The sequence below is a fragment of the Haliaeetus leucocephalus genome, unplaced genomic scaffold, assembly GCF_000737465.1.
Source record: "Haliaeetus leucocephalus isolate CR32 unplaced genomic scaffold, Haliaeetus_leucocephalus-4.0 Scaffold933, whole genome shotgun sequence".
Lineage (NCBI taxonomy): Eukaryota > Metazoa > Chordata > Aves > Accipitriformes > Accipitridae > Haliaeetus > Haliaeetus leucocephalus.
Window position 1 is genome coordinate 252,313 of NW_010973369.1, and position 25,569 is coordinate 277,881.

The following is a 25,569-nucleotide window of genomic DNA, read 5'->3' on the forward strand; positions in this document are numbered from 1 at the left end:
GAAACATTCTGAATAATTTCCAAGAAAAGAAGCAGTCTTTAATGCTCACATTTCTTTCAAATGTAGAGGTAATACACTATGTGCTGCTTACATACTGTCTTATTTCAAAACTGCATACATTTTGCATGTCTATCTATATGTTTGTGTACATTTTTTTTAAACCACTGCCACTGTGACTAATATTTTCACTTTATGGAAGATATAACAGGATATCATTTGACTGTATTAATATTCCGAAACACACACAGTTCAGTAACATTGTTTCCTGTCTTTGTAGCAGTATGAAGCAGTGTTCTCCATTCTTGAAGTGGAGCTGGCTTTTCATATTGTCTCCCTTTTCAATGATGACAGGCAGAGCAGGAAGGGCAACAACTTCTCTAAAATCTTCCCTCTGGTTGGCTAGCAAGCAACTGCAGGGGCTTTGTTTTCTGGGGCTCTCTAGCCTGGACCTTTCCCCTTCTCTGTACATTAATTAGCATAAAGACATTCAAGCAGGTACAAAATACGGCTGTACTCCAAACAGAATTATAGCAGCTCAGCCTAGATTTACAAACTTTTTGCAACTGCTTGTTCAGCCAGCTTCGAAATATTTGTCTTTTGTGCCAGCATTTGCAATACTTGAATATGCATCACAGAACTGCTCATTCATGTAGACAGCACAAATACTTTATTTCCATGGAATTAAGCAAGTGTCATTAACAAAGAAATGAATTATCAATTCTGATGGGAACTATGTACAGATCTAAGCCAAAGACAAGGATGTAGTCATGTAAAGGCTTATGATAATGTGCTGTTAGTGGGCTGTGCACGGAAGTAATTTTAATTCCAGATACAGAAATCTTAACTTAAAAAGCTACTCAATAAACAATATATTTTCCTGTAAGTACCTTTAGCCTGTACAATAAGAATGTGTTAGACTACTTTAAGATTTAACTCTTTCTTCACGTGCTCCAGTCCCCTGATTATCTGGGAACCCTCTGCTGAACTTCGGGCTTGGTATGTCAATGTCTGTCTTTACTGTTGAGCCCAAAACTTTATATAGTATTCAGTTCCACTACCTGCATGCCTTTTTCTACTTGCTAGCACCTTTTTCTCAGTAGGTGAACTTCAGGAAATGGAAGAAAGCACAGATGAAAACCAAGTATTGCATAGGAGGAAAATTTGTTACTTTCACTACATATTTCTATTAACACACCTCAGCCCTGCTCTAAAAGCCCCACACAATCCCAGCATTTGGCTTTTATTTTTTAAAAAATCCCACACCATCAGATCATGTGACATCCTTTTAACAAGATGCAAAGAAAGATGGACTAAAAGCTTTAAGAAATGACAGTTACAAAGCTAGTGTGTTCAAGTTTTCTATGATACTTAGATGGAAACTCAAGGCAACTTCCTCTAGTCTTCTAGAAAAAAAAAAAAAAAAAAAAACAAACCAACCAAAAAAACCCCACCAAACCCCAGAAGCCTAAAAATTGCCAATTAACTGCCTAGGTAGTTGCTACAGCAGACAGTCTCTTCAATGCTACCTTCTGGAGAAATAACCTCTTGCCTATTTCTACTTTGTAACACACAATACCCTCAAAAATGCTCCCTTGCCTGTCCTGCACCAATGGAATTAAAACATCTCACTTTTTATTTTAGTGTAATTACACATTTTACCTGTATTCAAGATTTTCAGTTAAAAATCATACTAGTTATCTGAAGACACCAACTAAACAGAACAGTGGATCCCTCTCTGCAGCGCTCCAGAGGGAATACAATCTATTATTTAAGTGAGATTTTAAGAAAAACAAATATAAACCCTAGTGAGCAGAATACTTATTATTATGATGATGATGATGAGATCAGACTAACTTATTTTATATTCTTTTCTGTTTATGATGTTATTAAACATTCAGGGTAGCTAGAGGGTTTCATTAAAGTTTGGGATTGCTAGATGTAAGTTAACAAAGTCTAGAAAATAAAGATGCTGATCTTATTTTCGTTACAGTAAGGCTGAAAATCTTCACTGTGGACTCCACTGAGGATTCCACCTCAAATAAAAACACATAAGAGTTCTGGTCTCTACAAACAGGAAGTTATAGAAACTGCTGTTATTATAATTATTAAAACACTGTGTTAAAGCTTCCAGAAAAACAGCTTTGTACACCAGATATATGTAGAGGGCACATTCAAACTGAAAGTTACTTACTTCTTATACTTGAGGCATCACCATTGGTTAGGAGCTCAGGATCTACCTGCATCCCATCTAGACAGACAGACAAATCTCCTACCACTTCTGCTGGTTCTCTGTCACCAACAAGATGCAATGTCACCACTACCTGCTCAACTGAAAAAGTACAGAAAAGAATGGGAGTTTATCTTACTACATGACAAAAAAGTGCATTTTATTCAAGAAGCCAATCATAGACTACAGTGATCAAGGGAAAAAAAACCAAAACAAAACAAACCCCAGAACTACAGCTCTGTCTCTCCATAATTTTTTGTGTTTTATGTGGTGAAACTAATAATTTCCAGATGCCAGTAAAAAGTTATTATTTCTACAAAAAGGGGAAAACTGGAGCATAAGCTTGTTGCTGACTAAAGAAAGGATTATCATTACAGCAGAGATTGAGTCTCACGTTTCTGCCCACACTTCTAAAGCAATTAATACACCTGTCTTCAAAAACCCATAGTTAGGAAATGTAATTCACCTTATTCTTCATACAGAACAAATATCAATTCTATCTTCTGATTAAAATATTTCACATTTATATAATAACATCAAGATTCACATTTTGAATGTGAAGATTTTGCATCATATCCCCAGACCAAAGGTATTTTCAGGGTAAATAACTGTTTTTCAGTGAAACAGAACTGTAAATAAACATTTTTGACAAAATGGTTTGAAACAAAATCCAGTGAATTACAGCAGGGTGTCTGGTGTCACACAGAACAAGGTAGTCACCCAAGGTAATTTTCACCCAGATTCAGCAGGACAGTAACACTATCAGAACAGCTTATTACACTGCTATCAACATGCTGCATTTACAATGCCCACATCTGCAAGTCTGGAAGCAAACACTTCTTTAAAGGATGGAACATAAGTATGACAGCACAAAGCTATATGCTGTAGCAACATAAATTCTGTAACAGGTGTGTAGATTTCTATATCTCTCTTTCAGGCTTCTTAAGATGCACATACTGCTGAAAGGCTAACTAGTTCCAAGATGCATGAAATAATATAACACATCCCTATAACACTATTTAGCACAAAAACAACCTTACACAATTCCTGGTCTAGCACCAGGAACATACCAGAGTTTTAATTTTTAAGCTATATAAAAGGAAACACTTTAATTAGGCTTTCACTCTTGCACATACTAGCAAAGTAAAAAATACAAGTTTTCAGTGACACCATAGCAGACTGTGTATAATGAAAAAAGACTACACTGAAAAGGGAGGAGGAAGCTCATAAATGGAATCTGTAGCAACAAAAGCAATTCTTAAGGGCCATCTACAGAGTTGTACAGAGCACTCATTAACAGACAATTCCTGACAAATTCTGCAGCATTCCAAGGTATTGTTAATCTTATACTTACGTTTCATACTGTTTGATTTCAAAGTCTCATGAATATCCAGAGCAGCACTTCCAAGAAGGACATCAGATTTTAATGTTTGATGGCTCCAGACTCGAAAGTTTAATTTACTTACAGGAGTCACAATTCTGAAAAGAAAAAGTTGAGCACTATATAAGGGCATCTGTTGGCAGGGGAAGCGGTTGAACCAAGAAATCTACTTCAACTGTCACTTAAAATTATTTAAAAACAAAGAAATAATGGTGGAAACATCAAACCATTTCTAATTATCCCATTCTAGTATGCAGTCACATTTATATGTCATGTAAATCAAGATTGTTGCAAGACCACTCACAGACTGAGTAGATTTTTTATTATTACTATTTTAAGGGAAGTATCTATAGAAAAACTATTGGCTCACTATCAGCATCTGAGTGTAACCAGGATTAGAAAAAAAAGACTGATTCTTGCAGGTTCACATTTCATGAGTGTTCCAGCATTTGCATACCTTGATGTGAGAATTTATCACACAGACAGGGAAGACAGCAAATTTGCTTTCTGAAGAGGTTATCAGAAAATTTTAGGACATCCCATAAAAAGGGAAGTACTCGGAAATACTAAAAATTATTTCAAGTATTTTTAGAAGATGACTGTTCCCCTAATAAGCTGGCACATACTTACATCATATTATGACAAAGAAGCAGGAATATATACAAAATTATTTAACATTTTACTAGTGTAATTCTGGCTTCACAATGCATTTACTGAGAACAGAACAACACACTACATCTTCCATGGCTTAACAATTCAAAAACTTCCCTCACCATTTCCAGGAGTAGGATGTATTACTTCTACAGTGTGCTAATTTGATTATGTCCTTGCGGAACTGGTTCCGGGTTTACTACCAGAAAAGTCCCTTACGGACACAACTATCACAACAGTTTCTCTTAATTTCAAATCAATTCAAAAAAGAATTGAACCATTTATTTCAACCCCCCTTCACTTCCCTGAGGCTTTTCTTAAATTTTTACTTGTTTTAGTGATGCAAAAATCTGAACTTCATTCAAAGCGTGGTGCTACAACCTGGAAAGATGCCTTCTAGAGAGCAGGCACAGGACAAACAATGGCAATGTAAGCCCCTACATAGTCCAAACAAGAGCCAAAGTTCTCTCTGAAAAACCTTGTGGACTGGTAAGGTCATAAAACCACAATACTGTAGTAGCCTCTGCCAAACACACAGACAGTTTGAATTTGTCAACCTGTGGCAGAGAAGGTACATCTGCTCCTAGAAAAGCCATCAGCAGAGTCAATCCCCAAACCTGAAAGCTCTTATCAAGGATTGCCTATGCAGTAAAACCCTCCACTCCCAGATTGAGGCCAGCAGTTATGTCCTGGGAGACCCCCTTACTGGAGAAGAAACACATGCAAACGGAAATATTTTCTGCCACAGCAGTTACTTAGTCTTCCTCCCTCCAGCTCCAAAACAAGCCAAATCAAACCATGCTCATTTCAAAACTGCTAAATCTCACCAAACATTTTGCAGCAAGATGATGACAGCTGAGATAATGTATGTGATCAGGCAAATCATGAGAATAAAGGAACTCTCCCAGTGATAAGAAAAGCCTAGAAGCCTAGATTTTTCTTTTTCCTTCTTAAAGGTATTCCAACAACAGCAGAAAGATGAGCATCACAAAACAGCTGATATTACAATTAAGAATGGAGTCACAAAACTTTTTTTTTTCCTAGAAAGTTGCTCTTAGAGGTAAAATATTCACCTGTCCCTCATGCTCTCTTGAGTTTTGAGAAGCCGTACAAGAGAAACAAATTTACCTAAGTATCAGTTCCTGACACTGTATGAACACATTTCTGTTTTTTTAAAGAATATCCCTAACAGCAACTTCAAAGTAATTTTTAATACGGATATTCTTTTAGAAGGAACATTCTAACATTTATATATTTTTAAAGTATTTCAATTGTGAGAAACAGGTATTAAAAGACTGTTTATTTTCTCAGTGGATAATTTCACTTGTATATCGTTGATAAGTCCAGACTTTCATAGTTAGACCATCCCTTCAGAATATGCAGCTCCACCTAACAGACTGCCTCCTAGAAGAACCACCCATGGTCCATACCCATTTGCAGAAGCTGTTACACTTTTCCTTTTTATTCTGAATCTGAATGTAAGCAGCTGTGTCAAAATATTTCCTAAAAAAACAATTAACTTACTCCACTAAGTTCCATGTAGCATTAGTTTAATCTTCAATGAAGTTGATATGCATTGGGTGTCTCTGTTCGGCGCTTACTGAACAAAAATTACCCATGTATTATTGTGTGGACTTGCATAGCTCAAGCCACAAACATTTCAATTAAAAAAAAAGAAAGAAAAAAGGCAGTCTTTAAAAAGCCAAAAGAAAATTCTGCTCTTGCACATTGATACGCATGTAAAGCACACGGTTTTCTCTTTCTTAAAATACTACTTCACAGTGGAAAGTAAGGTAAATAGTAGTAACTAAAACTTCATAATAATCTGAATTACAAGAAAAGAACGGGCACAAAAAAGGTTTTCATCAGGCAGGAATGTTCAAGGTGCCTCAAGAATAATAATCTAGAATTTAAGCAAAAGCAAATGTGCAAGCAAAAGACTGACCTTTATCCCAGTATTCCATGTGACACATTCTTAAGAGAAAACTAAATTTCACAGAAGCTGCAGATCATTCTTTTTCCTGTGCTTTATACTTCCTATCATCTCACAACATAAATACTGGGCCAAGCAAACATCACCAGCTGTGTTCATCTTGAATCTAATGTTAGTTTTGTACTCTGAAGGCACAAATTAATCGGGAATTTTGTACCTGTGATTGAATTTAGACATGCGCAAGACAGAGCTAACTACCTATGCTATGGCATGGTACACAACAAAGTGGTACACAAAGAACAGCTACACTTTTCAGCCACAGTATTTCTGAAACACCATAACCTTAAATGTGACAAAAATGTGCATGGGACTGTCAGTTTTAATATCAAATTACCTTACTTTCGTTATTACTCACAGAATTAAAGCTCCTTTGATATGCCAATACATTAATACAGAATACATTCCTGCATAAGCACTGGGTCCTTTCCATAGGACATAATGCAATAGTTTGTAAATATATATTCCAGACTAATATATTCGCTCCAAAAATTACACAAATATCTTCATATCATGTAACACTGAATGCCTTGCTTAAAATAAAAATGCAACCTGTAAATCCACTGTTAATTGCATTAATTTAGCTCAAATAAATTGGAAAACAAAACCATCAAACCTACACTGTTAGATGCTGTTTCCACTTGGGGCTATTTGTATTGTTGCATTTTTCTGTCTTCTTTGACTGTCCATCTACTGAGACTTCCACATAAGGGCTAGGTCCAAACCATTTATTTTTTTCTTTTAGCTTTGCTGAAATAACTGTTAAGAAAGAGAAAAATAATAATTTACTCAATAAGATTTCAATTGCAAATAGTATTTTTCAGTTGTGTGCTTCAGTATTCAAGTATTGGGTCATTGATGCCTGACAGTAACACTCAAGAAAAAAAACGACATTAGATGGACAAAAATGCTCTTGCATTCCAGATCATTTTATACAACACTATAGCTCACACAAATGCCTAAAACATGCAACAGTACTTCTAAAACATCAGACACTGTAATCAATAATAATCAATATAAGATCCAAAAAAGCAGTTAGGTGTTTTAAGTAGAAAATATCCTCTATAACCTCCTCCTGTCTATCACCAGCCAAGAGAATTCCTGGAGTTTATTATGCTTGCTTGTTAAAAAGCTCAAAACATAATCTGTCTCTCTCATTAAGGAACCATGGAAAACTGCCACTACTTCTGGTTAAAAGAACATCATTAAGAAAAAGAACTTTGTGTTAAGTTTTCTGTATCAAAGCAAAACTTACAGAAAAGCTAACTAAAGGCAAACTTTGAGTTCCATTAACTGCCTACTGTTCTAGAAACAACAAAACCTGGACAGGACTTGCAATTCTAGAGCTTTAATTGGGGGTTGGGGGGCAGCTGTGTTGGTTTTTTTTGTTGGTTGGTTTGGGGGTTTTTTTGTGTGGGTTTTTGTGGTTTTTTTTGTTTTGTTTTTTTTTTTTTTAAACATTCAACATAATTGACTGTAATGCTCCTGTCTTTCCAAACACCGTGGCTACGTTGCCTCCATTTCGCCAAAGAAGTATGCATATGCATCAGTCCACACTAAACTCAAAAACCAGTATTTAAAGATATTATAATTTCCAGCTGGCCAGTGAACTCCACTCTGTTCTTACAAATAACAACTTGGTCTCCTGTGCTTTTGTCACCCACCTCAGCTGCACTACATCCTTAAAAAAAGATGACTAATTCAAGCCCATATGGCTAATCTACCTAGATTCCCTTTATAGTCTATGCTCCTTTAGAGATTTAGAGAAGTAGCTTAGTATAAACTGCTCTGAACTGCTCCCAAGGGAAACTCTTTCTCTCTGTATTACAAATATCTTACAGAAATTAACTTCAATTAGTTAACATTAACTTTCACAAATAGCTCCCCTTCTTTTCCCCTCATGTGTCCAGTACTTCTATACTACAGCATCTTGTATCTCAACATCACTAGCTATCTCAAAGGCATCAAGACCCACTTTGAGGCAGCATAATCAGCACCTTGTACCTACTTTCAAGGTTCTTACCCAGACAACCTGAAAGATCATTTAAAACTAATGAAGACAGCAGAATGGGGTGGTGAGGGTAGGGCAGGTGGGGGGTGCTGTTTACAGAAATGTCTAATAAAAGGTTAATGTCTGCTTGCAAAGGAAATTGCTTGCAGACTGTGGCTGAACATCTTAATAGTCTCAATTCTAAGCACTGAGATATTTCTTCAACTTCACTTTCTTTGTGCGAGTCATAGGCCTTTAATGGAGCAAGCCTTAGTCAGCCATCACCACTTCAATCCTTAGCTCTGCTCTCCATAGCTATGTGGAGGATGTACTTCCTTCTAAACCTCTTCAATTTTCTCTTTAGTATCAACCTGTAGGGACAAGACTTCTCTTAAAGTCTCACAGCCTACTAAGAAAAAACAAGCTTGTGACCTCAGTGTGACAGCTAGAGCCAGTATAACTTACTCAGTTCCAACCTCCTCTCTAGTCTAAAGCTTTCCCATCTATTTTTGACAATTCTTTTCATCCCCACAATATCAGCTTTGTGAAGCTTCTGCACATACCCACATATCTTCCACACTGATGGTGCAAAATTTACCCTTGATGCTCGTAAGCATAGACCTGCATACATCTACAGGTCTCCCATTCCCAGGCTTCAGCTTTTAAGGCTTCAGTAAAATTTGTGAGAGCGCAAAAGTGAGGAAAACTTGGTCATTAAGTTTTAACAGTTGCTCTGCTGGTGGGGCACTACAAAAAGCAAAGCATGTCATGTAAATCCATTCCTATGCAATCTACAGGTGCTCACTTACAGTCATATTCTCACCAACACTTTTATTAAAGGTCTTTTACAATGGTGGCCATAAAAACATGTAACAAGGGAGAAGCAGTAAGTCAAATTTAATGAACAGCAGTTCAGAGTCACTTAGCTTGAGATGTAAAAAGACTGTTAGGAGAAAGTGTTAGATTTGGTACTACATCAAGTGTTAGTAACTGAAAGAAGTATCATAATACATTATTAAATTTCAAAGAGGACTGTTCTGTACAATTTACTTAACAGCATTCAAGAAGAATTATTCCTTCACTTTTATTTTTTTACACAAAAATGTATAATTTCAAAATAAGTTTTAGATAAAATCCTGAATAAAATAGCTATATTTCTGCCAGGTAATGATGGCATAACACCATCAATTTTATTGTGCGACTTCTCTTGGGTTTTGTACAACTCAAAACTTCCTGAAATGCAACATACTAGTAACTTCTGTTTAACTGTGGGAAAAACAGTTTTACATTTCTAACCAGAAAAGATATATCCTTTCAAAAGGCTTACCAGTGATCTGAAGCTGTGATTTCATGGAAAATCCACTGGATGGTCCTGCTCTGGACCCACTGCCAGCCATAATATGGACTGGATCTTGAATCTGCATGAAGAGACAATGTAAACATTTGAACCCTCAGAAACTCAAAAATTAAATCATCTGGATTTTTGACATGTAGATACATAATACTGCAAACAAACCCACCACACTGGTTCTCTTTCTAGATCCCTTCCATTTCCCCAAAGTACAGAAAAAGGTTTACAAAGGTCTGTACGGTTACATGATCTGTAAATATTCATGTCCTAGGCAAAAGAGGTCTTTTGATTTTGTCCCTTCAATTTGCCAATTAACTGAGAGTGAATGATGTTCTAATCGCAAAGTTTGCTGCACCTCTTATGTCTGAAAGTATCTGCCCATTCTGAAGTAATAAATCCTGGATAAGAAGTTTATCTTCCCATGACAAGTATTACTTGGTTTAAAAAAAAAAAAAGAAAGAAAATAAAAAGAAAACCACAATCCACAAGCATAGGGAAAAGGCTGAAAATGAATTATAAAATTAAAAAGGGAATTTCAAATTTGGAGAAACTTGCTTCTGACTGTCCTTTGTTTTCACTTGGTCAGATCAAGTCTACAGACAGGGGCTGTAATTCTTCAAAGCACTTCATTAAAAGAGGAAATACATCACTTCTGAAAGGGGGTAAGACAACCTTCATTTACAGTCCTACCTTCCCCCTTACCACACCCCAATCTTCACACCAATGCTAGCCTGATCCTCCCAGCACCAAAGCAAGCAGGTATTCCTACTATATTTTGAATTTAATTCAATTCAGTATTTGGTTTTGGGGGGCAGGGGGGGACAAAGTGGACAATATGCATCACATAGCTTCGATATAACAGACATAAATTAAATAGCGTGCTATTATATTAAAAAGACATCGCTTTGGAAATACCCAGGTATCCTTGCCTCCTATTAATTTTTAAAACACATTTTCAGCTCAACATCCCTTACCAACTAAACTAGATATAGAACTCTACAGCAGATTACCCTCTGAAAAATGAAGGGGTTACTGAAGACTCCAAATTACCTGCTGGATACAATTTCCAGACTACTTACTGCATCCATCTCATGCCATGTTCCCTCCTTTGTGCCATTTCCTCACTGCCTTCTGTGGTCATAACCTACTCCAAACCCATTCCTATACATCTGACCTATCTCTCTTTGGGCTCCCATCTATTGTGAGGCTCAGCTACTCTGGACAAGGGGTTGGCTAATCAGCATGTGCAGATCTCCCAGCCCAGTGCTGCACATCCTTGGTCAGCCACCAAATCTGAATCCCAGAGCAGATCAAACATCATGTGCCACCTCTCAGGTCATTTTCCGCACACAACATTATTTCCAACAAGGAAAGTAACATGTTAGCCTAAGCTGCTGATATCTGTATCCTGAGTACAAAAGGCTATACATATGAATTTACCAACTGGTAACACCACAAGCAGTCTAAACAAGTGCTTGTCTTATCCTCTGCATGCCATGCAAAACAGAATTTGTAAAAGGAGACCGGATCTGAATAACGCAACTTTCTTTTTAGAGGCTGCAATCTGAAGCAAAAGTCTGCATCCTGTGACAATTACTGTGAAATTGATAATTCCACAGGTATTTTGAGAGTGGTAAAATGGGAAGTTCTTGCATCCTACAGCTTGCTGATGCTAGTGTTCACTACTGGAGAATATGACTCCACTAAAAAAAGTACTAACAATTTGCTTAAATAATATATAGTGTTATTAGTGGAGTTCAGTACTGTTAATTACTAGATTCCTGATGTGAATCACACAAATCTAAATCCTGCTAGACTGAAAAAGCTTTTGATATAAGTATTTCAAAAGTAGTCTAAATTTAAAAGATTTAGAGGACAATTCTTAATTCTGATCCTGTGATTTGTTCTACCAAACTCACTAAGTATCCTTTATGCTTTAAGAAAGCAGTTGAATAGCATCTAGACCAATGTAGACATACTTGGATAGCAGAAAAGCTATTTTTCCACTTGGAGAAATAACACTGCACATAATACAAATACAGTTACTGAAGGTAATAATTTTTAAGTGAATTTATACAGTAAGCATATATGGCATACAACATTCATTGAGAAGCACATGTTAAAGCCAACTTTCCTTTCTAAGCTGGCAAAATACACTCATTAAGACAATTTTATTAATATTTGATTATTTTCATTGAGAATATGCAGAAAAATTTCTAGCAGCTTAATCACATCTGAAATGACTGTCCTGCAAATATTTGTTGAGTTAGCACATGTATATGTGCAAGTGTGTATGTAGTATGCATAGTTTTCACTAACAACTAGCTTAAGTAAAATTTCAAGAATCTATTGCCTCCCAATACTTCTAAAAAAAAAACCAACCCCCAAACCTACATTATACATTGTTTAGGTCTCTCAGCTACCATAACATTTCTAATTATTTTTTAACAGTAAACCTGAAGAGTCTTATTTTATTGCACGCTTGCTAAAATGAAGAGGCTCTTCACTTAAGCAAGCTCCATTAGTTAACCAGGAAAGAGAAGGAGAGTTCCACAGGAAGAAGCAGAAAGCAACAATTTACCTGTGCCCTGCACTTCAATAGGCCTAGTTCTCTTTTAATTTTTTCGAATATCTTGACTCCAATGCCTCTTCCGCTCTCCTTAACTGCCAGCTGAGAAAGACTCAGCAAACAGAATAGCTGGTTCCAAGCCAGGCATCCAGCAAGGAACAATCACTGAACTCACGTTGCAGCTTTTCTCTCAGCTGGGCACTAATTTAAGTCTCTTCCCTACCATGCATGTATATACTCTATCCAGATTTTTCATAACTCATAGAAATGTAATCAACTTTGATGCCTCCATCTCCATCAATTTTTAGCTGGAATGGATCAGCAATTAAGAAAGTTTGTAGTGCAAGACACAGGAAAAGAGGAAGAAGAGGGCAGAACAGGATTGGCAGGTAGAATCGTATACACCTCATTTTTTTAGGAAACGAGGCTGAAATACATTAATTAGTCAAATAAGAATCCATAATGATTAATGAACTACACTTTGAAGAAGTATAAAGAGATTGCAGAAGACAATAATCCCCAAAATCACACGCATCCAGCTGATTACTGCATTTAAACTTAATTTTTAGCATTTACCCCCTCTTCGTTTATATAACAAATACACACACAAATCTGCTAAGAAACTACTGTATTAAGAGCTATTTTTAATGTAACACTACATATGATTTCAACTCAAAACCAGCATAGGGCTACTTATAAACTTAATCACAAAGTAAGACAACATAGACTTTTCAAGCATCATTAAAATATTTCCATTTAGTTTTATTACAATAGAAACAATATTTAGGATTCTGTGAAAAGCAAATGTCTTTAAGCCAAGTGGTTCTGTCAGCAACTGGATGTGAACAGGTCATGATGTGTGAACAACAGCAGGCATTTTAACTGTACTAGACCTTCAGACCCCCTGCCATGAAAAGAAGTATAATAATTGCTTTCAAACTATGTTATAATCAATCATTTTATGAACAAAAATATAATTTGAGGAATCATTAAAAACTAGGTATGTCTGCTTCATAAATTCATTGTAATGCAACAAGTACCTCCAGAAGTTGAAACTGTCATTCCAAACAACTGAGAATACATACTCAAGTTTTTTCTGCAGTAGAAAATTACACACACATCTTAATAAATATTTAGGGATTTGGATGGGGGGGGTGTCCCTCCTCATTTGGTTTTGTTTAAAATTATAGTAAGCTCATATTGCCATTTTCTCCCTCAGATGTTGCTACCTGCTTCCAAGAAACCTGCCACAAATTGAAATTTAGGAACATTAGTTGAAAGGTTTGAAAGCTGTGACAGAGAGCACAGGCCAGCGTAACAGACACTCAGAGCATGATCAAGTAAGTATAAGTTTTTTAGAAATGAACAAAACAAATTATTTGGCATATAAAAAGACATAATACAGAATTAATATCTTCTTGTCATTAAAAATAAACCATTCAAATGCTTGCCTGAATTTCTTTGTTGGCTGCATACCTACTCTCAGGTAGGTTTGTTTTTATAACATGCTACCATAATGTGTAGACTATTAGATAAATTATGCTCAGCTTCATAATTGCATATGCCATTGTTTGTACTAAGGCAGGTTTGAACAAACATTGCTTAAAATAAATCCGCATCACAGTAGGAAACTTGGTCCACACATCCTTTTGGGATTCAGTTCTTCGAATTCCACCTATAAATAGAATGCTTTCTCAGAAGGCACCCCTGTGGCATGACCTGATGCTGTTAGGCCAAACTGCATCATCTTCGGTGGTATTTTAATCCAAGATAGCAAACTTCATCACCAGATTTTTCTGTGAGTGGTGTGGAAGAAAGAAGAAATTCTAGAGGAGCACAGCCCAGATACTACAAACACTTTCAGAAAGGAAGGCAGAAAGGGAGGATCCTCATTTATTTTTCTTTTAAGAACTCATGAGAAATAGCGCGGAGAAAAGCAGCTTTGAGTGCTTCTTGGTTAAAGCAAAGTAAGGGAAGAGGTGGGAAGGAGCTTCTTACCCCACAAAATCAGGGAGTATAAACAGAAGAAAAATGCTATCAAAGGCTTGAGAGATCTTCAGAGCGTCACACCAATTTAACTTATGGTGACTTTTTCAACGATGGGATCCATCTGTTAAAGAACTGACTTATCAAAGAAGGTAATTTTTTTTCATATTTATTTGAAAGAACAGAAGACACAACCACATCAGAATGAAATCCTGTGACTGTGTATTATATATTATACATGCATAGCTTTGAATATATGTTGGCACATGCTCTTTATAATTTAAAAAATACTGAAATAATTGCACATTGTTGGCTGCTGTAAGCCTTATGTTTACTGATTAATTTTAAGAACAGGCTAAACTGCTCTTTACAGGTGTACCAATTCGAAGTGTATTTGCCATTTCAATAATCCAGTAAGAAAAAGCATAATGAAAAAATTTCTTTACCATAACTAGTAATTTTAACAATGGTTTTGAAAACCATTGTGTAACACAGGATACAGACTTTTAGAAAAAGTGTAAAATATACAAAGTTTTGTTTAAAAAAACTGCATGTAACATGTCCCCTTTACTTTTTTTTTTTTATCAACAGGTATGTGAGTTACAGACAGTTAAGAAGAGATTAGACTAGATATTTCAGAAAAAGTTCAAGGTCACCTGTTTACACTAATACTGCACTTTTTTTTCTGTGAGAGAAATTAAATATGCATGCTTTCTTCCCTTCCCCCAGAACACTGAAGCCTCTTTTTAATTGAAGGCATGCATATTGTGGAAAAGTTTGTTTCTCTTAAATGTTAGATATAATTACCCAGTAAGCTTAGGCAGAGACAGCTAGTTTGGCAACTTACTTGTTTAGCAAATTTGCAGTTACTTTAACTGTTCAACTTTGAAGTAAAAAGTGGTTTGACAAAGCTGTTTTTATTGTTTTACATTTTTACCATTTTTTCCCCTAAAATAAATTTTAAGGAAATGGTCAGTTTTGACTAAACAAGTAAGAAGACATACAGAAAGAAACTGCTGAGTAATCAACCAGGAAGAAAAGAATAGACACAGATTATAAGAGTGTTGAGTACACATTGGAAAGGGAAGCAATTATGAGGTTTGCATCAAGGGATATTCATAAAAGGAATGGAAACAAAGAGAGTTTTAACAGCAGAATGCAGCTTAGCTCCCTTGGCCGTTACTGCATGTGAGCAGCACTACACCTATTTACCAAAAATGCAGTAAAATCAAAGTATTCTCTGCCATAATACATCTGTTGAAATTCAAAATCCAGATGCCTAAATTGTTTTTGGAGCAAATGTGAAGTACAGTGCATACTGGGTCCAAAAACAGACTCCAGGTTGAATTACTGACCTGTTGTTGTCAGATCGCCACTGCTATCAATAACTGTACTCACTAGATTAGAGCCAGCACTGATATGCCAGTTAGCACTATAGGCACACCTCCCTTTTGCTGTGTACACACTCAGTTTAACTATTTACAAAGCTAACATACAGGCAGCTGTTCCAATAAGAATGAGTGAGATGCAGACTCAAAGACAACAGTTGAGCCAATTCAATATACTAGCTAAAAAAATATTTGCGGGAAAAACAACTTAATCAGTTTGGGAAGCAACCCAAGTGACATGACCTTCAGAGGCTGCAAGGTGGGAAAAGCAAGATAGACAAACCACAAAACATAGGAGAAGAGGTGCCCAACTTCTGGCCTTTCTCTCCTATGGACTTGCTAATGAGAAATCCTTGACATTGAAGGAGAAACTTCATCCATTATAATGTCTTAAAAATGCGTATTTTACATTTTTCCCTAATTCATGTATACAATATATACGATCTACTGGACTTTTGGCTCAACACAGGAACCACTTTCTTGTTATATCTGCTTACAGACTATCATTTCTACACCCCTTCAAAGTACAGTGATATATTGGAGTCAGAAGTCACATCTCCTTTAAATCAACAGGTCTAATTATATTTTATGACATTATCTGTGTCTATTCTAAAGAACTACCATCCTGAATCTTTCTATTGGATGTTTTTCTGCTACAAGTAAACATGTCTTGTAGAGAATTGTAATGGAGATGTTAAGATTGGTATGAACAAAGAAAGAATGGAAACATGCGTGTATAAATCAGAAAAAACAGCAAAAAAAAAGGTTAAAAGAATGGCTTTTATTGATAACAAAGGACACTTCTTGCAGCAATAAAACTGAGTGTTTGTGTCAAGACCAGGATGCCTTCACTCTGATAAGAATACAGCACAGATGACTGGCCAGCAAAAGAGCCTGTGCTTTGAAGGGAGGAGAGTGCCAACAGAGTTACATCACATCACATATGTCATTCCTTTTCCTGTTAGCCCAACAGGAAAACATACTGTAGCTATAAAGATATGGATATTCCAAATAAGGAAAAAACAACTAGCATTAGCCTTCGCTTAAGATTTATGGAGGCTGAAGCCAGACTCTAAAGCAAAGGAGTAGCGTAAAACAACTCTTGACTCCCAGAGGATATAAAATATCCATCTATAAAGTAGTTTGCTGTCACCAAAAGGAACCTGAAGCATGATAAATAGTTGACAGATACCATTAGTTCCATCTTCCATGTTGCAGGTAAGACACACTGGCTATACCATCTCAACACACACAAACATCCTGGTGCTTGTGAGTACGAGTGTGAGAGAAAGAGTCAATGAAATGTATGAGAGAATGACTGTGAGTAGCTAAAACTGAGACTTTAAAAGTAAATACCACATTCCTTTCCTGTAAAGTCTCGCACTGAGTTTTGTTATACTAATTACCTGTGACCTCATATACAACATGAATGATAATCAGTCTGACACCATATTGATATCCTGCAACAGGATCAAAAGATGGCTCTATTCTGTGTCATGAACAGACTTAAAACTACTGTAGCAAAGACTAAGGAACTGCCGGTTAACGGCCTTAAATACCTTTTCTGAAAACACTTGGACAATTATTTATGCAACACTAATCCTCAGCGGTGATTCCTTGTTTTTCCTAAATATCTACCACTTCAGAGGAGAACTGAGCATGGGAAACTCTTCTGAATCCAAAGTTTCTAAGTTGGAAAAGCTGAAAAACATTTAACCTCACTATCAAAACAAAGAGATTGCCCAAGGAAAGACAGAATAACTCTGGAAACATTGTGGCCAGACACTCAGCAATATTCACACTGTAACTTTTACCTCAATACCAGGGATCCCCAATGTTCCTTATGCAAAGTGCGCAGATTAGAAAAACTGGTCCATCAACTTCAACCTGCAGAGAGAAATGCTCCCAACAACACTGCTTGCAATCCAAATTAAACTATGTCTTCAGGCCTCCCAAACCGAAGACTTACATCAAAATTATAGAGAATTCAGTCACTAGCATTTCTATGCACCAAGAAGACTGCTTGTATAACCTGCACCTCAGCAGAAATATTTCATATTACTTTTTTCTCCATACATATAGTATTTGATACTGAATAAAAGAATTGGAAAAAAGACATGTAAAGAAACAGTACTGCAATATAAAAAATTCAAAGAAAAAAAATCATGTAATTTGACATTTTTTTCCCCCTTTCAGTAATACATCAGTAATTCCCCAACCACAAACTGTTCTTAGACTAAAACTGTGGCAGGTAGGACAAAAGGGACAGAACAGGCTTTGCCACCAACTCGGATAACTTGCCAATGAATTTCCTTCCTAACTAAAAGGATGTTAGCTTTTACTAACTTTTAAGAAATTATCAAAGAGAGGAAAAAAAGACAAAAGTGTACATGAACATCATACGCTTTTTGCTTGATTCCAAAAAGCCTGGCAAGAAAAGCCACTGCAGAGAGCTGCACGAGATAATTAAAACCATTTGTGAAAACAAAGAGATAGTCTATTTTTATTTCAGCCATTTCCTTCTCACGGTATAATTCATTTCAAAGAGGACAACAATTCATATGTGCAAACCACTAAGCTAAAACTGATTCACTGCTGTAATCTTAGAAATAGAGCAATACTTAAAATGGCTGGTTCTTAAATACCACTGTTGGAAAACATGATATATTAAACGTGGCATGCATGTTAATTAAACTGGTAGTAGGAAGACAGGAGAAGACAGTGAAACTGGCGTTGTTGTAACTACCACAAACTTAAACAGATTTTTTAACTGCTGGATTTACTGGGATTAACTGGACATTAAGTGGATTAACCCCTGCATTTTACAGCTGCTGCTTTTAGAAATTCATTTTGGCCTTTTAAACTCTTCTAAAAAAAATCTTTTGTAATATTATACTTTCAACACAATGCTGCATTGACTCAGAACTGCGTTTCATCTTAATACTTCTGTGATGAGGTTTTAGGAGAATTTTTCAGTAGTAGTACACAATTAGAACAATGTTACAATCTGTGGACTGGAAAGTAAGCAGTTACCTTGGTACTGGCAAAACAAGACAAATCACTTTTCATTCAAGAAACCAGATATTCAAGCCTTTTCCTTTTATGGCTGAAAGTACTCAGGTGTTATCATGGGCTGACAATACATTCACAAAGTAAAAGTTCGTTTATAAGGGTTTGTGCTCTTTTATCCATTTCATGATGGGCAAAACTATTTTCCTAGGCCCCCTCTTCTGGAAGCTTACCCTACACATCAAGATTTTTAAATCACTGTTGGTTGCCTTTTCTTAATGGAGTAACAAATCCCTAAGGGTATGAGTACAGAACATTCTTACTTAACTTATCAAAGACAACTAATCAAATTTAGTCCCAAACCTGTCTCCATAGTAGGTGGCTGTATTAGATTTACATGGCATGGTTTTGGTAGCAGGGGGGCTGCAGGGGTAGTCACTATGAGAAGAGACCAGGGGCTGTGGCCATGTTGGACAGACCCAGCTCTAGCTGGCTCCAAAACAGACCCACCACTGGCCAAAGCTGAGCCCATCAGCAATGCCAGTAGCATCTCTGTGATAACATATTTAAGAAAAAGTAAAAAACACTGCACAGCAGCTGTGTGAGAGAGGAGTGAGAAAACGTGAGAGGAACAACTCTGCAAACACCAAGGTCAATGAAGAAGGAGGGGGAGGAGACGCTTCTGGCAACAGAGCAGAGATTTCCCTGCAGCCCATGGAGAAGACCGTGGTGAAGCAGGTTGTCCACCTGCAGCCCACAGAGGACCCCACACTGGAGCAGGTGGATGTGCCCTGAAGGAAGCTGCAACCCACAGAGAGCCTACAAAGGAGCAGGCTCCTGGCAGGAGCTGCAGTCCATGGAGAGGAGCCTGTGTGGGAGGAGGTTTTCTGGCAGGACCTGTGGACCCTGAGGAACCCATGCTGGAGGAGTGTGTTCCTGAAACACTGCACCCCATGGAAAGGGACCCATGCTGGAGCAATTCTTGAAGAACTGCAGCCCGTGGGAAGGACCCACATTGGAGAAGTTTGTAAAGGACTATATCCCACAGGAGGAACCCCAGGCTGGAGCATGGGAAAAGTGTGAGGAGGAAGGACTGGCAGATACAAAGTGCTACAAACTAACCACAACCTCCATCCCCTATTCCCCTGTGCCACTCAGGGCAGGGAGGAGGTAGAAGAGTTGGGAATGAGGAGTGAAGTTGAGCCTGGAAAAAAAGGGGGGAGTGAGGGGGAAGGTGTTTTTAGTTTTGTTTTTATTTCTTTCTATCCTACTCTATTTTTAATTGGCAATAAATTAATCTTCCCCTAGTCAAGTCTGTTTTGCACATGATGGTAACTTGAGAGTGATCTCTACAGCTTATTTTCAGTCTTATTTTCTTCCCCTTCCGGCTGAGGAGGGAGAGAACAGCTTGGTGGGCACCTGGCAGCCAGCCATGGTTAACCCATCACACTGGTCTACTGTGACCAGCCCATTTCAGTTGCACCCCATTTCTTTCAGGATGGTTTAAAGGAACTTCAGCTTCCAACGTACAAACTAAACTCACAGTCTGAAAACTACCAGCTGACAGTATTATGATCAGAGTGCTTATGCCCTGAAGAGGTGAAGGTTTCAGAACTGAGGGTTCTGGATTGACTACATATTGACTACATAGTGAACCAACTTCTCAGAATGAGCAATACCAAAGTTCCTCTGCCCTTACACAATTCCTGTTATTAGGACTGTTAGACTGTTATTATAGATCTCTAACAAAAAGGCATCAAGTTCTAGCAATTAAAAGTCTCACATCTTGTAGAAATTAACTACAGAATTCTTCTACTTCCTTGCACTGTGAACCATGACCTATATGGAGCTTTGCAGAAACAGAGGTTAAAAAAAAATAATCTGTGCTGTATCTTCAGGGACAGCCTTCCTCAGAGAGGAATAAAAGACAGCTACGAAGACTGAAGCAATGTAATCGACAGACATTTATTGACAGAGCCCTAAGGGGCAAAAAACCCTTTCACATTTCACTTTTAAAAAACAACATTGTTTTATTTCCAGGTTTCTAAAAAGAAAGTACCTACAAAGTATAAACAACATTTTCCAGTGGTAACATTAGAAGAAAATTTTCTCAAGGGAAAAGCAGATAGTGTGGCCAGATAGTTACAAGCAGTCACTGTTAAACTGTGCACTAACAGTAAGCTGGCCCAGTATCCAAAAGCATTTAGTGCTTTCTTTGAATTGCAGCTGCTTCAAAAACACAATATTCTACAGCATGCGGCCTTGGTTATGGTTTACCTGAGTAAGATTGTACCCTAACTGTAGAAATACATGCATTTGTTTTGTAATTTGGAGATTGTGTTTCTCAACACTACTCAAATTCTATCACAAAGGACAACTCTGAGCACAAAGAAGTACTGAAGAGAAGTCCAAGATAGTTACAAAACAGAGTTGCCAAAAGCAGCAATATTTTTTGTTCTGTCTTCCCTACAAAATCGCATTTAGCCCTACAGCTATGTTTATGCTTCAGCTGGCTCTGGGGCTAAGAGGTTCCTACAAAGCAAAAATCGCAGTCTTGAGCATCTCAGTCAAATATTAATGTTGGTGTAAGCAACAGGTTATTTTAAACCTTACCATTAAAGCATGAAAGGGAAATCTTCTGAACAACTTTACCCAGTCTCTTTCTGCCTGTTGCTATGGGAAGGGGAAGGAAAGAATTTATCATCTGGAGGCCTCCACTTATCACTGCTTTAGCTACGTGACACAGTAGTGAGAAGAGATGGTCACGCAAATCCACAAGCCATAAGCTACTTATTCATGTTATTCAATTAATTTTTAATTAGGGCAATGAAATAATCTTAATGTGATCACTCAGAGCAAAAACATTTAAGTCAAAATTGTAAGCTATTTTTTCCCCTTTAAACAATTCTCTTACTTGTAATCTATTAACTGATGATTGCCTGCAAGAGGTATTTCAAATCACCTCCCTTTTACCCATCTTTTTGCAGTTTTAACAGTTTGCCTGAAATGCAAGAAGTTAGTAGGAATAGTCAGGAAAAACACAAATTAACATTTCCATATTTAAAACAAAGATATTCAAGGATTAAAAGTTATTTCACAGAACACACATGAATAAAACTTGAAAAAATAAAAAACGTACCACAAACCCCAAAATTTTGCCTGTTATGAAGTGCGCAGAAAATTAAGGACAGGGATACAAAATACATAGAACAGTCACTGACTTTAAAGTCATGGTACAAAGTCTTGTGAAAAATTTCACACAGGATGAGAAAAGTTTGCTTGGTTTTACTCTCAGACATATCTGAACATAGTTTAAACAACTGTCAAGCAGCATTTATATCTTCTCTCTCAGAACCTTCCTATGTATATTTTTGTTCTCCCCTATGCTGTGCATTTAAAAAAAAACTATCTAAAAATTATCTGAAAGTAACATAAATGAAAAGGTGTTACTGAAAGAGCATATGAGGAAACAAGGGTATCTTAAAATGAGAACACACTTCTATGAATTACTTTCTAATTTCCTTCCAAACGTTTTTTTTTATAGAACCGCACAATAATTTAGGCTGAAAAGGACCTCTGGAGGTCATCCTGTCCAACATCCTCCCAAAACAGGGCCAACTTCAAAGTTAGACCAAGCTGCTCAGTGTCGCATAAAAACGTTCAGTTCACTAAACTAGCAGCAAGATACAAATTGTAATAAAGTTATCTCAATAGATATTCAAGTTTCCGGATACACTGACAACAAAATGAGTGGCTCTCTGGTTTTACACTAATGCATACCCTATTTTCCTAACACATAAATGTGCACAAATGCCTTACATTCTTAGCATTTCAGGCCTTTCACATACCCCTGCTATACTGCTACTAAAACGTATGAAGAGAAACAAAATATACCTAACATGAAAGTTCATATATGAAGTTACCTAAAGATGCATTCCTTAGAAATTTTATTCCTCTTGATATTTGCAATAATAGGGAGAAATAGAGTGAATAAAGAGAAACAGGTGAACTCCAAAGACAACTGCCTCTTCTACCCTAAGCAGTCACTTTCCAGTCAAGTTCAATTACAAGCCAGCTTTCATTTCTTAAGATATTTCTCACAGTCAAGATAATTTACTTCTTTCAGGACTTCATGCAAACCATAAATCAAACTGCTTTACTAAAACCAGAGGGCAAATCTAATAGTTCTAAAAATAAAGAAAAACATTTTACATGACAAGATTTATTTTGTTACTTGATTTAATGCTTAGAAATGTAATAATTTTTCCAGTATATGTTTGTACATTTATTTTATATGGCTCTCAGTTGAAAGACTGAGAAGAGCTTCTAAGCTAACTCCTTCTGAAGCATTCTCCATCCCACTGTTTTCCAAGAATAGTTTTGCGTTTAATGAATGTAATAGCTAGTCCTTTAACACCTTAGGATGTGTTTCCCTGCACGTTTTGTTAATAAAAATCCATATAAACACTTCCCTTTCTGTCAATCTAGGTTTCTTTTTCGTTTGTTTCTTTTTTCTTCTTGAAGACTTTTACTGCTTCTTCATTTTCTACACTTGTTCATATTGTACACATTCAAGGAAAATTAAAATAAATCCTTTCTAAAAGTTGTATTTAAAAATAGAAATAGGTCTATTCCCTTTTAGCTTGTATTAGCTTATTGCATTGTCTTATGGCTTCTAAGCTTCACTGAGGGAAATACTTGCCAAAACAGATTCCTATTGTGTTACAGACAGATTTTTCACCTCTTGTACTCTAATCTTTCTAAAATCTCCTTGCACACACCTTTCAGAAATATTGTAGTCAACCTGTCTCTTTTTTGTTACGGTGTCTTTTAGAATGGCAACAGCCTTTTTCCAGTGATGACAGTCTTTGAACTCTCACTGTATCTTCCTTAATCTGATTTGCTGTAGCTATGTCCACATCAGCAAGCAGTGCAATGTAAAAGAAGTGGAGCTAGGAAGTAAGACAGGTCTGTAGAACTAATACCAACATTGTATACATTCCTGGAGTTTTATTTTGGAACAGCTCTGCTCTGATCCCATAGCCCCACACCAGTTGGACTGCAGCTTCCAGTTTAGTTTTATCCAAAAGCAATTCAACTTCCTTGATCCAAGATCATTTCACCTGTCAAATCAAAGTGCAGTCTGTGAGAACAATCAGGGGATTAATTTCCTTGTCCAGATAAAAACAATTAAAACACTAATGCAGATGCATTCCCTGTTTCCCCTTCACCTATTCTTCTCTGGTATGCATTCTGGCCATATGGAAAACCTCCACGGGTCTAAGTTACGTCCACTGACTCAAGCTCATTCTTTTGCATTACTTCTGTTCTCTTTCTTTAATTCTGTGAATGTTGATATAAGTATTTTCACGCACAAGCATGCTTAGTCACTAAGACTTCTACCTTTCACTCTGTTTTGACAGTTTCAAAGGAGATTCTTTCATAGAACACTTTCCTTTATAAAAAAACTCCAAAGTTTCCCACTCTCCATCATTGGGACAGATCTGCCTTTTCCCTTCTTCTGCACAAAATCTAGGCTAGAAAATTGTTTCTGCAAAACTACTGGAAAGACATGACCACAGCAATTAAAACTAAGTAAGTAATAAGGATCTTTTTAGTCAAATAGATTAAGATTGCATTTAAAGCATATATCTATTTAACTTGAATTATTAATGCTGTAGGTTAAAAAAAAGCTCTGTCATAAAGCACAAAGTATTTGTGTCTTCAAATAGGGTAACAGATTGTGTTTCTCTGAGGCCTAAGCAATGAGCTGGGCCACAGAACTACTGGTTTCATGTGGAAGGAAGACCAGTAACTGAGTACCACTACCTGTGTAAACACAAACGTTTCTTTTTACAGGGAGGATAAATTTCAAGAAGTATTAAGCATCTACAGAGATGCTGAAAAACTCTTTTCCCATTCATTCTATGCACTAGAGAAAGTCATTCACTAAGACTAAAATTTCTGACAAATCTCTGAAGTCAAGTTTGAGCTCAGTGAAGCCCATACCGTGCCACGTAAAAGTGAAAAGGTCACTCAACTCCACTGAGCAACTTTCCACATTCCCGGGTACTGTAAAGAGCAAATGTCACTCCTTTCTTCGAAAGAGCAAGAAGGATGATCCGAGAAACTACAGGCTTGTCAGTCTCATCTCAGTCCCAGGGAAGGTGAGGGAGCAAATTCTCATAGGAACCATTTCCAAACATATTCCAAACCATTCCAAACATATTCCAAACATTTCCCAACAAACATGGAGAAGAAGGTGATTTGGATTAGTCAGCATGGATTTATGAAGGGGAAATCATGTTTGACCAACCTGACAGCTTTCTATGACAAGATGCCTTGGTAGTCAAGAAGACAGCAGTGGATGCTGGTTATCTTTGACACTGTCTCCTATAACATCCTCATAGACAAGATGAAGTATGGGCCAGACAGAGGACTGCGGGGTGGACTGAAAACCTGGCTGAACTGCACAGCTCAAAGGGTTGTGATCAGCGGTACACAGTCCAGTTAGGGGCCAGTCATTAGTGCTGTACCCCAGTTATACATACTTGGCCAATACTGTTTAACTTCTTCATTTATGACCTGGACAATGGGACCAAGCTCACTCTCAGCAAATACACTGATGAAACAAAAGTTCCACAAGGTGAAGTGCAAAGTTCTGCACCTGGGGAGGAATAAACCCATGCACCAGTAAAGGCCGGGGGACAGCTGGAGAGAAAGCAACTTTGCAGAAAACACTGGTTTGTTGAACATGAACTAGCAATGCTTCCTTGCAGCAAAAAAATAAAAGGGTCACCAACATCCTGGGCTGCATTAGGAAAAGCATCACTAGCAGGATGAGGAAGGTGGTCCTTCCCCTCTACTCAGCACCGGTAAGACCACATCTGGTGTGATAGTGTGTCTACTTCCAGGCTCCCTGTCGTGGTTTACCCCCAGCCAGCAACTAAGCGCCACGTAGCCGCTCACTCACTCCCCCCATCGAGTGGGATGGGGGAGAAAATTGGGAAAAGAAGTAAAACTCGTG

General features: G+C 37.2%; 1 protein-coding gene across 5 annotated transcripts in view; it reads right to left on the reverse strand.

Moving 5' to 3' along the window:
- ITCH (itchy E3 ubiquitin protein ligase) overlaps nucleotides 1-25,569 on the reverse strand; it is a 66,160-nt gene that overhangs the window by 29,193 nt on the left and 11,398 nt on the right. Inside the window, exons 1-5 of one of the 5 annotated variants that reach the window (XM_010584041.1) lie at nucleotides 15,544-15,645; nucleotides 9,567-9,657; nucleotides 6,870-7,008; nucleotides 3,582-3,706; nucleotides 2,192-2,329 (exon numbers count right to left, since the gene is read on the reverse strand). In XM_010584041.1, coding sequence (XP_010582343.1) covers nucleotides 2,192-2,329; nucleotides 3,582-3,706; nucleotides 6,870-7,008; nucleotides 9,567-9,636 — 472 coding nt within the window. In that variant the 5' untranslated portion in view covers nucleotides 9,637-9,657; nucleotides 15,544-15,645. Of the gene's footprint in view, nucleotides 1-2,191; nucleotides 2,330-3,581; nucleotides 3,707-5,783; nucleotides 5,860-6,869; nucleotides 7,009-9,566; nucleotides 9,658-9,945; nucleotides 9,971-15,543; nucleotides 15,646-25,569 lie in introns of those variants that run through there. The other 4 variants (XM_010584042.1, XM_010584040.1, XM_010584045.1 and 1 more) reach the window with 4 other exon arrangements.